This window comes from Podarcis raffonei, chromosome 16 (genome assembly GCF_027172205.1).
Source record: "Podarcis raffonei isolate rPodRaf1 chromosome 16, rPodRaf1.pri, whole genome shotgun sequence".
Taxonomy (NCBI): domain Eukaryota; kingdom Metazoa; phylum Chordata; class Lepidosauria; order Squamata; family Lacertidae; genus Podarcis; species Podarcis raffonei.
Genome location: NC_070617.1, coordinates 42,335,697 through 42,347,352, shown reverse-complemented (window position 1 = coordinate 42,347,352; position 11,656 = coordinate 42,335,697). Strand labels below are relative to the sequence as shown.

Sequence of the window (11,656 nt, the reverse complement as noted above, 5' to 3'; positions counted from 1 at the left end):
GGTTGCAGAGTAAGCGCTCTGCGGCGGTGGCGAGGGGGGCTAGGCTGGGTCACAGGGGGCTAGGCTAAGTTTGGGTGGCTAGGTGGGGTCAGAGGATTGCTCTTCGGGTCCCCGCGCAGAGAACATTCGGGAGTTTTAGCAGCGCCTCGATGTTGACTGAATGCTCTGGACAGGGATATGGCGGCGGGGAAGCGAGTGGGTTGGGTGGGACCGAGGCTGGATTTCCCTGAGTGGCGGGTGGCCGGAGAGGGTCTCCGCTGAAGGTCCTTGGAGCTCACGCGTCCTTTCTTGAGATGTACGGAGCTTGACATGGTCTGGCGATCAATAGGACGGAGGGATTTGTGGACATGGTGTGCGGGTCTTACGAGGTTTCAGAGACGCTTCAGACTGACAAAAGAAAACTTCGTGGAGGACTTAAGTCTCCTGCCATGATTCACGAGGGAAAGGCACTCTGCACGTGCTCAGAGGCGCTCCTCGGCTTCTGCTTCCCCTGCTGTGCGCCCTGGCACTGGGAGAAAGAGGGTCGTGGGTTGGAATTACATCCTGGAGCCTCTCATCGAGCGGCGGGTGAGGTATTTTCCTGTTGGGGTGGCAAAAGGCGGGGCAGATCGACAGCCCTGATAATCCCCTCCCTCCCTCCTTCCCTCCCTCCTTCCTTCTCTCCCTCCTTCCCCCCTCCCCTCGCAGCTCCAGCGCCGATTTGCAAAGGAGGGACTTCGTCGCTGCCGCCGCCACTACCGAGCCAGGCTGGGAAGAGAGGGAGCGGTCCGCTGGGCTGGGCAGCAGCTCGAACCGGACCGGGACCGCGACCCAGCACCATGCCGGCCCCCCGAGGGCTCGCCCTGCTCCTCCTCCTCTTCCTCCTGCTGGGCACCCACGCGGCCAGGCGCCCCCAAGGTAGGACCTGCGAACCAGGAAGAAGGGCGGCTTGGAAGGGAGGGGGGTTCCCGTTTCTCTGCTCGGTCTTTGTCCCCGAGGAAGGGGGACGTGCCGTTGCCATTGGGGAGCAGCGCTGTGCTGGGAGGGGTGTTCAGGAGTCACTCGCCGCTTACCTGTCCGCTGGAGCTTCGCCCCCCCCCCCCGCCTTGCAAGCTGGCGCTTAAACTTCCAACACGGTGCAATGGGGGTGGGTGGGGGTGTTATTGCGCCCCACCCCTATCTGCCTTTTGAACTGGGACAAGCGAAGGATAAACTGGGGGAAGAGGCGGAGTGCTCGCGCTGCGCCCGCGTTTGCGTCTGTGTGTGCGGACGTGTGTCCGCTGCCCGCGGCGGGACAGAGGCAGGACAGAAGCCTGAGCAGCTTCTGGGAACAACTTTGCTGGGGGTCCCGTCAGGAGGAGGGGGAGGGGAGGCGTGCAGTGGGCGCAGCAACCCCCCTCCCTCCATCACTTCTGCACTTGGCTCTTAAAAGTGGGGATGCCTCTGGTCTGAAGTCCCTTCCTACCTTATACCTCAGAAGCAGCTGGAGACGGGGCTGGTTTGAACATCGGAACCTGACTTTTACCCAGACAGACCGTGGGTCCATCTAGCTCAGTACTACCTACACTGCTTGGCAGCGGCTCTCCAGGATTTCAGGCAGGAGCCTTTCCCAACTGAGCCCGTAGGTGCTGGGGATTGAAACGCAGACCTGCTTGCAAGGCGGAGTCTGGCGGACTATCTACCGCTGAGCAGAAGCAGCTCTGGGGACGGGTCCAAGTCTCGCCCCCGCTTTCCGCTCCATCCAACGCAGGTTGACTTTGATTTCAATGGGGCTGCTTGCCTCCCGCGGAAGTGTGGGCAGAGAGGCGGCGGAGTGGAGTCCGCCGAGTCGCCGATTGCCTCCTTGCTGCCCCTCCGAGCCCTGGGCTCTCGCTCTCTCCTCTGCCGCCCGCGGGACTCCAGGCCACATGATGCTTAGAGGGCCGCGCTCGCCGCCGCACGAGAAACGCACGAAGCCGCCCTCAGCCAGGAAACTTCCTTAGATGTTGCCTCCAAGCTCAAGGCTCCGGCCAGGCGCTTCTTCTGCTCTCCCGCCTCCATCACTGACACGCTGGAGATCAATGGCTCGCTCGATGCCCTCTCGGAACAACCCGCTCGGGGCTTCCATGAGACGCGGGGCGCCGCCAGGAAGGAGAACAGATCAGCGGCGACTAGGCAGGCTTCCTGGCGGCTTCCTTTCCTTCCTTCTCTCCATCCCAGGCTCGCTCCCGCCCGGCGCCCCCGCGCTTGGTCCGCTGCCCATCCTTGTCGGTCGGTCTCATGCCACGCAAGGCTGGCGAGGACGGGGGCGCCTCGCTCCTGGGCCTGCTCTTCTCTTGGGTACACTCGGAATTCCCGGCAGCCCCTTTTTTTGCTTTTTCGCTTTTTTAATCAGACTAGTTTCTGGGTCTTTGTGGGTGTTTTCCAAAAAAGGAGAGCGACCTGCCTTTTGAGAGAGGTTCTCTGGGGGCTGTCCCAGTTGGGCTGCTGGAGGGGAGGCTCCTCAAGCCGGAGCATCTTCCTTGCAGGCAGGAGGTCCTCGGTCCAATCCCTGGCAGTATCTACAGGTAAGGCTGGGAGAGAGCGAGCCCTGCCTGAAAAGCGGGAGAGGCCCTGCCAGTCAGTATAGACAATACAGAGCGAGAAGGACCAATGGTCTAGGGCAGGGTAGGCAACCTAAGGTCCGGGTGCTGGATGCGGCCAGCGGACGGTCCAGGAATCAGTGTGTTTTTACATGAGTAGAATGTGTCCTTTTGTTTAAAATGCATCTCTGGGTTATTTGTGGGGCCTGCCTGGTGTTTCTACACGAGTAGAATGTGTGCTTTAATTTAAAATGCATCTCTGGGTTATTTATGGGGCATAGGAATGCGCTCATTTTTTTTCTAAAATATAGTCCGGCTCCCCACATTGTCTGAGGGACAGTGCCCACGGCTGAAAAAGGTTGCTGACCCCTGGTCTAGGGTCACAAGGCAGGGCTTATGTCAAGGTTATATTTTTTTCTTCCTTCCTACATGTGCCCCCTTTGGGGAGAGAGGGGTTCAGGACTGTGTGTATGTTTAGAAACTGACCTTCCTATGCACACTTACTTGGAAGTAAGCCTTTACAGAAATAAATAGGATTTTCTTCTGAGTTATAGGGTCATGCCATCAGTATTCCAGAGTGCCACTCCTTTCATTTAGAAAGGTTTAACTGAGCCCAATTTCAGAATTAAATAAGTAAAACTGTCTTCTGTCCTGCCAAGCTCTCTGAAGTGTGTCAACCACAATGATTTCCACTCTCCCCATCATTTTCTGGCCAAATAGAGAAAGACAGAGGAAGCAGATATTCCTAACAAGATGAAAAGCAAAGGTGGCCCATGAAGGGGGTGAGGGAATCCAAAATCCATAATAGGGCAATGACCTTTGTTAGAGTAACCACCAAACTTTCTAGTCCTCCATAACTCTTCTTCAGGCTAGACTCTAGTCCCTAGGTGGTGAACAAGGGGGGTGGCTGATGGAGAAACCAGGGAGCTAATCTTAAGAGAGGGGTGTTGGAGGAGGTGGCAGCCATCTGAATGCAATTCAAATGCACTGACATAGGAGCCAACTCCTAGGGGCTGAGGGGTCTTTACTCCCCCAATAAAATATTTGAGCCCCCCCCCAAAGTTGATGGGCATTGTGATTCAAATGGTATCCATGCATTGCATCAGGTGGTCAATTATGCAGGGCAGGGCTTACTTGGGCCCCCCAATATTTTATTCAAGTTGGCATTGAATAATTAAGTCGGTTTCCTACTCCTAGTGCTGCTTTTTTAAAAAAAAATTATTAAATTTTCCAACATACATTTATAGTATCCAATCTAAATTTATCACATATTTTCTCTTTTAGACTTCCTTCAACCTCTCTGACAATCATCCATTATTCAAATTTTTAAATACGCATTTCCTAATTTTATATTGCATTTTATAAACCTTCACACACTTAGTTTTTAATCAATACAATAGTCCTCTATCATTTACAGAACTTCTTGAAATCCCACTAGCGTTATTTGCTCATCACATACACATTTCAGATAGTCTGAAAATTTTCCCCAGTCTTCAATGAACTTTTGATCTCGTATATATCTGATCTTTCCTGTTAGTTTGTCCAGTTCAGCATACTCCATCAGTTTCATTCTCCATTCTTTGAGCGTCGGCAGTTGTTCCTGTTTCCATCTTTGGGCCAATAATATTCTCACTGCTGTTACTGCATATTGGAAAAGTTTACAGTCCATTCTATTTATTTCATTTCCTACTACAGTGGTGCCTCGCAAGACGAATGCCTCGCAAGATGAAAAACACGCAAGACGAAAGGGTTTTTCGGTTTTTGCGTTGCTTCACAAGACGATTTTCCCTATGGGCTTGCTTCGCTAGACGAAAACGTCTTGCGAGTTTGTTCCCTTTTTTCTTAAAGCTGCTTGAAGAGGTGCGGTTGCGACGGACCGTGCTTCGCAAGATGAAAAACATCGCAAGACGAAAAGACTCGTGGAACGAATTAATTTCGTCTTGCGAGGCACCACTGTATTCCTAAAAGAAAAGCCTCTGGTTTTTTAACAAACGTATATTTCAACATCTTTTTCATCTCATTATATATCATTTCCCAGAAGCCCTTCACCTTCTTACAATCCCACCACATATGATAAAATGTTCCTTCTTTTTCTTTACATTTCCAACACTTATTACATGTTTTATACATTTTTGCCAGTTTCACAGGTGTGATGTACCATCTATAAATCATTTTCATAACATTTTCCTTTAATGCAGTACATGCCGTAAATGTTATACTTTCATTCCACAGTTTTATCCAATCATTAAACTGTATATTATAACCCAAATCTCTGGCCCAGTGTATCTTAACCGATTTAACTTCCTCATTTTTTGTATACTATTCTAGCAAGATTTTATACATCTTGGACAAAATTTTATTTTCATTGTTTATTACTTCTATTTGAAATTTCGATTCTTTTTCCTCATAACCTCTTTCTTTTACATCCTTTTTAAACATTTTGTTAACCTGATAATAATGCAACCAATGATACACATACTCTTTCACTTCTTCATAGGATTTCATTTTCCATTTTCCTCCTTTCTTTATAATCAATTCTTTATATGTAATCCAGTTCCCCCTCATATTGACTTTCTTAAGACTCATAACTTCTAACGGAGATAGCCAGTGGGGAGTTCTTGATTCTAATAAATTTCTATATCTCTCCCATATTTCTATGATAGATCTTCTAAAGATGTGGTTTTTGAAACCTTTATGAATCTTTCTTTTCTCACACCATAGATATGCGTGCCAGCCAAATCTGTTATCAAAACCTTCTAAGTCCAATAACTCAGTATTTTTTAACTTTATCCATTCTTTCAACCAGCAGAGACATGAAGCTTCATAATATAATTTCAAGTCTGGCAGGGCGAAGCCGCCTCTTTCTTTCGCATCCGTTAGTAACTTATACATAATTCTTGGCTTCTTACCCTGCCAGATATATCTTGAAATTGCTCTTTGCCACTCTTTAAATATCACTGTCCCCTTAATTATTGGAATTGTCTGAAATAAGAATAACATCTTTGGCAGCACACTCATCTTAATCGTTGAAATTCTCCCCCAAAAGGATAACTTCATTCAGCCCCACACCTCTAGATCTTTCTTTATTCCCTTCCACACTGGCACATAATTATTCTGAAACAAATCAATACTCTTGGGGGTTAACCAGATTCCCAGGTATTTAACTTTTTTCACCACTTCTATCCCTGTTTGTTGTTGCATTGTTTCTATCATACCTTGATCCATATTTTTTGCTAACATTTTAGTTTTTTTCTTATTCAATATAAACCCTGCCACTTGACCAAATTGTTCAACTTCCTCCAAAACAACTTTTGAACTTTCCGGCGGTTCTGTTATTACCAGATCATCAGCAAAGGCTTTTACTTTATATTCATTACGGCCTACTGACACACCTTTTATTGCTTCATTTCTCCTTATTGAATTTAGGAAAATCTCCAGAACCATTATGAATAACAATGGTGAAAGAGGACATCCTTTTTTTAAGGTGCTGCTTTTTTAAAGGTGTTGGTAGGCACCATGAAGTTGTTTCAGTAAGGTGGGAAAGTGTGCCTACTCCTGTTGTTGCAAATTTATTTTCCCTCCCCCACTGCCCTTCTCTTTGAGCTGAAAGGGGCAACTCCTCCAAAATACTTAATGGGTGAAATTTGAACCTGTGTCTTCAGATCTACCCCTCTTTTATGTGCTGGATTTTCCTGGTCAAAAAACTCTAAGACTGCTGTAGCCTCTGCTGTTTTCTTTTGGTAAAAAAAAGGAAAGATGAAGGATGAAGGGTAGAGAAGAGGTCAAAATTGGGAGTGGTCATTGCTGGGGGCACCTCCTCACAATAGCCTTGAATACCCCCCCCCATGTGAGAAGGCCAGGTACTTTCCCCCCCATGATCATTCAGGCTTGTAAACTGTCTCTGCAAAATAGCCTTTGATGTGGCTGGAGTGATCCCAGCAGCTACATTTCTACCTGCAGGTAGTTTTAACTAGGGATAGAAAGTATCTGCCCACAAATGCTGCCAGGAGAAACTTTGCTGTGAATTCTGTAACTGTGAGTCCTACATTGCAGGGGTTGGACCAGATTACCGTTTGAGTCCTTTCCAACTCATCTCTGTGCCATTGTACTTTGGGAATACTGGTAACATCCCAAGGCGACTGTCAATAGGACCTATTGATCAACAGCTCCACAAATGCCCTGAACACATTCCTCCCACCCCACTCCATGCCACAGGTCTTCCAGGAAGCCTCTTTTTCTCAGACTCAGTATAAAGCAACCAATATTTAAGTCCCCAGGCAAAGCAACCTTCCCCTGGGCGGATCCCCTGGATTATCAAAGAAGTCTGGGGCAGCGGATCTTTTTCTCAGTCCTCCTGCCCTTGTGCAAAGAGGACCACTGGAGCTGCGGGGTTGCATAAGATGTACCAGGGGGCACATTTTCTTTGCACAAAAACTATGCTAGCTGGCGTGAGCTCCCTTACTTGTGAGCTTGTGGCAGGCATCTCCCTGTTCCTTTGCAAGCTGCAACAGCCTGCAAGTTCATTTGGGAAGAGGCTATTTTGAGATGGAAGCCAGCATCACTTTTCACTGGTATTGCAAGATGCCGGGCTGCTGACTGCCCAGCTCTTCAGAGTCCCATCATGTGACCAACTGGAAGCCAACAAACATCCCTATGTGGTCACCTGAATCTCATTTTTGCATGCCAAAACACTCCCATTTGGGAAGGGGCATTAGAGGTGCTTCTGTCCTGGATGTTGCTGTCATAGGTCACTGGCTGCTGTGGACACACAGCATGTTTCTTGTGGCTTTTCTCTCAGCTTCTGCATGTTGCTTCTGTCACTTCTGTTGGACATCTGACATTCTATCTTCCATGGACACTCTCACTCCACCATGGCAAAATAGGGTTTGGGGTTTCATGGGACATTCTGAGGTATGACACATTCATTTGCAATATACTCAAAAAGAATATTGTGGCGCTGGAAAAGGTTCAAGAAAGGGCAACTAAAATGATTAAGAGGATAGAGATACTCCATCATCATCATCCTCTGCTCTTCATCAGTAGTAGAAGTAGTAGTAGAAGTAATTTATTTGTACCCCACCCTGGGTAGCCCCAGCCACTCTGGGCAACTTCCAGCATATGTAAAAACATAATAAAATGTTAAACCTTAAAAAGCTTCCCTATACAGGGCTGCCTTTAGATATCTTCTAAAGGTTGTTTAGTTACTCATCTCCTTGACATTTGATGGAAGGGCATTCCACAGGGAGGGTGCACTAACTACCAAGAATACCCTCTGCCTGGTTCCATGTAACCTCACTTCTCACACTGAGAGAACTGCCAGAAGACCCTCAGTGTTTGATCTCAGTGTCCAGGCTGAATGATGGGGGTGGAGACACTCCTTCAGGCATACAGGGCTGAGGCCGTTTAGATCTCAGGACAGTTCACCACATAAAAATACAAGATAAAAACACAAAATACATACTAAAAACAAGAGCAAAACAAACCCCAAGAACCTCTTTTCTCCGTTTAGGCCTTTTTAGTTTAGAGAAGAGGTGAGAAAGAGGTGACATGTTAGAAGTCCATAAAATTATGCATGGGATGGAGAATGCAGAGAGAGAGAAAAGTTTTCCTCCCTCTCGCGTAATACTAGAACCTGTGGGCATCCCACGAAGCTGAATGCTGGAAGGTTCAGGACAGAGAAAAGAAAGGATTTATTCAGGCAGCACAGTTGGAACTTGCTCCCACAGGAAGCTGTGAGGGCCACCAGCCCAGATGGCTTTGAAAGAGAATTGGATAAATTCATGGCTACTAGCCAGGATGGTCATGCTCAGTGATGCTTCTGACTATCAGTTACTGGAAATTAAAGGAGGGGAGAGGGCTGCTCTTGTGCTCAGGTGCTGCTTGCTGGTTTCCTACAGATATCTGGTTGGCCACTGTGAGAAGAGGATGCTGAACTTGATGGGGACCCATTGGTCTGCTCTAGGATTGGAAAACTGCAATGAGATTTCACCCATCTAGCTTCACATTTTATTTCTGCACCTGGATTCTCTTTGGGACTTAACACTTTAAGTAAACCACTGTACCTTGGATTAAGTACTTAATTCATTCCGGAGGTCCATACTTAACCTGAAACTGTTCTTAACCTGAAGACCACTTTAGCTAATGGGGCCTCCTGCTGCTGCTGCGCCGCCGGAGCACGATTTCTGTTCTCATCCTGAAGCAAAGTTCTTAACCTGAGGTACTATTTCTGGGTTAGCGGAGTCTGTAACCTGAAGCGTATGTAACCTGAAGCGTATGTAACCCGAAGTACCACTGTAATTTAAATTCTACAAAAAGTGTCTTAGCTACAAGGTGAGGGGCGTTGCCCCCTCCTTCAGGCTTCCCTTAATAATAATAATAATAATAATAATAATAATAATTTTTTATTTATACCCCGCCCTCCCCAGCCAAGGCCGGGCTCAGAGCGGCTTACAAGCAATAATAAAAACAAGATGAATGATTACAACTTAAAAACAAAAATAAAATACAACATTAAAATAATGGAACATTAAAATATTAAAATGTAGCCTCATCACAGGAGGAGAAGGAAAAGAAAAAAGAGAGGGAGGGAGGGAATCAAATTGGCTCCAAGCCAAAGGCCAGGCGAAACAACTCTGTCTTACAGGCCCTGCAGAAAGAAATCAGATCCTGCAGGGCCCTGGTCTCATGAGGCAGAGCGTTCCACCAGGCCGGAGCCAGTGTTGAAAAGGCCCTGGCTCTGGTTGAAGCCAATCTAACTTCCTTAGGGCCTGGGACCACTAGGGTATTGTTATTTATGGACCTTGAGGCTCTCCGTGGGGCATACCAGGAGAGGCGGTCCCATAGGTACGAGGGTCCTAGGCCATGAAGGGCTTTAAAGGTCAAAAGCAGCACCTTAAATCTGACCCTGTACTCCACCGGGAGCCAGTGCAGCTTGAAAAGCACTGGGTGAATATGCTCCCATGGCAGACACCCCGTGAGGAGCCTCGCTGCAGCATTCTGTACCTGCTGGAGTTTCTGGGACAGCTTCAAGGGCAGCCCCACGTAGAGCGAATTACAGTAGTCAAGCCTGGAGATGACCGTCGCATGGATCACTGTGGCCAGGTCGGGGCAGGAAAGGTAAGGGACCAACTGCTTGATGCGGCGAAGGTGGAAAAATGTCACCTTGGCTGCTGCTGTAACTTGCGCCTCCATGGAAAGGGAGGCATCAAGGATTACACCCAAACTCTTAACGGAAGGCAATGGCACTAATTGGGCCCCCGCAAGAGAAGGGAGTTGGTCCCTCATCCCCATGCCATCCCGACCTAGCCATAGGACCTCTGTCTTCGAAGGATTTAGTTTCAATCGGCTCCCACGAAACCATCCAGCCACAGCTTCCAAGCATCTGGTCAGTGTGTTCGGGGCCGAGTCGGTGTGGCCATCCATCAGCAGATAGAGCTGAGTGTCATCAGCATATGGTGACAGCCCAGCCCAAAGCTCTGGATAATCTGGGCAAGGGGGCGCATAAAGATGTTAAAAAGCATCGGGGAGAGAATTGCGCCCTGCGGCACTCCACACACCAAGGAGTGGCGCAACGACATTTCCCTCCCTAGTGCCACCCTCTGTCCCCAACCAGAGATAAAAGAGCACAACCAGTTACAGGCTATGCCCTGTATCCCCACATCTGTGAGGCGGTGGTCCAGAAGATCATGATCGACCATGTCAAAGGCTGCTGACAAATCTAAAAGGATCAGTAGTCCTGACCCGCCTCGATCCAGTTCTTTACAGAGATCATCTGTTAGGGCAACCAGAGCCGTCTCCGTCCCAAAACCAGGACGGAAACCGGACTGAAATGGATCTAATGCTGATGTTTCCTCCAGAAACCTACCAAGCAGTTCAGCAACCGCTCTCTCAATTACCTTACCCAGGTATGGAAGATTTGAAACTGGGTGGTAATTGGATAGGTCTAAGGGATCTAATGAAGTTTTCTTTAAGAGTGGACACACCACTGCTTCCTTCAGTTCCCCTGGGAATGTCCCCATGTCAAGGGACAAATTGATAATTTCAACCAGGGGGGTCTGCACAACATCTGGACACTCCCTAATCAGCCAAGACGGGCACGGATCAAGGAGGCAGGTGGTGGGCCTACCAACTTGGAGGAATCTATCCACATCAGCAGGGAGTATCCGATCAAAATGGTCCAACACTGGACCTGAAGTCAGTCGAGGGGCCTCCAGTTCAGTCACTGTATCTAAATTGGTAGGGAGGTCACGGCGGAGCAACAGGACTTTCTCCGCAAAAAAGCTCGCGAATGTCTCACAGCTGTGGGTCGAATTTGTGCTTAAATTTGGTTGTCCTCCTAAGGACGTTATCGACCTAATTATTCTAAAAAGTTGTGCCGGGAGAGAGCTTGCAGATGCAATGGAAGCTGCAAAGTAAGATTTCTTAGCAGCTTTCATAGCCATCTCATAGGCTTTCATAAGCGTCCTATAAGATATTCTTGAGGCTCCGTACTCATAGAATCATAGAATCATAGAGTTGGAAGAGACCACAAGGGCCATCGAGTCCAACCCCCTGCCAAGCAGGAAACACCACCAGAGCACTCCTGACATATGGTTGTCAAGCCTCTGCTTAAAGACCTCCAAAGAAGGAGACTCCACCACATTCCTTGGCAGCAAATTCCACTGTTGAAACTCAATCTGTTAGCCGCCATCCATCCTCCAACCGCCTCCAGACACTCACACAGGACCTTCACCGCCTTCACTGGTTCTGATTTAAAAGAGAGGTAGATGCCCAGCTCCCTTAGCCGTTCCTTTTTTTTTTAAAATATTTTTATTAAAGAGTTTTTTATAATCACAAAAACATAACATAACAATACAAAAAACACAACAGATACATAAACAAACAAAAACAAAAACCAAACAAAAAACAAGTACCATTTCATATCTTAATTTCTTATACCTTTCTTCCCCGACTTCCTCATGCCTCCCTTTTCTGTATTCCAAATTCTAATCAATTACTCAGCAAATCTTCCCTTATTTTAATTTAACTTTAAGCTAATCTTTCTTATTCTCCTTGTCTTAACCATTCCTAATAGTAACCCTTTACTTTCCAGTCCAACATCATTCTAACTTTCATTA

At 47.5% G+C, this 11,656-nt stretch overlaps 1 protein-coding gene and 1 long non-coding RNA gene across 4 annotated transcripts in view; one reads left to right on the top strand and one right to left on the bottom strand.

The window, feature by feature from the left end:
- The first annotated feature begins 332 nt into the window (after nt 1-332).
- Nucleotides 333-11,656, top strand: part of SEZ6L (seizure related 6 homolog like) — a 142,664-nt gene continuing 131,340 nt past the window's right edge. For 2 of the 3 annotated variants that reach the window (XM_053368462.1, XM_053368461.1), the window contains exons 1-2: nt 333-567; nt 688-897. In XM_053368462.1, coding sequence (XP_053224437.1) covers nt 348-567; nt 688-897 — 430 coding nt within the window. In that variant the 5' untranslated portion in view covers nt 333-347. Of the gene's footprint in view, nt 568-687; nt 898-11,656 lie in introns of those variants that run through there. The other variant, XM_053368463.1, reaches the window with a different exon arrangement.
- Nucleotides 8,924-11,656, bottom strand: part of LOC128403582 (uncharacterized) — a 100,945-nt gene continuing 98,212 nt past the window's right edge. Inside the window, exons 2-3 of the long non-coding RNA XR_008327977.1 lie at nt 10,436-10,661; nt 8,924-9,854 (exon numbers count right to left, since the gene is read on the bottom strand). This is a non-coding gene — a long non-coding RNA (uncharacterized LOC128403582). The remainder of the gene's footprint in view (nt 9,855-10,435; nt 10,662-11,656) is intronic.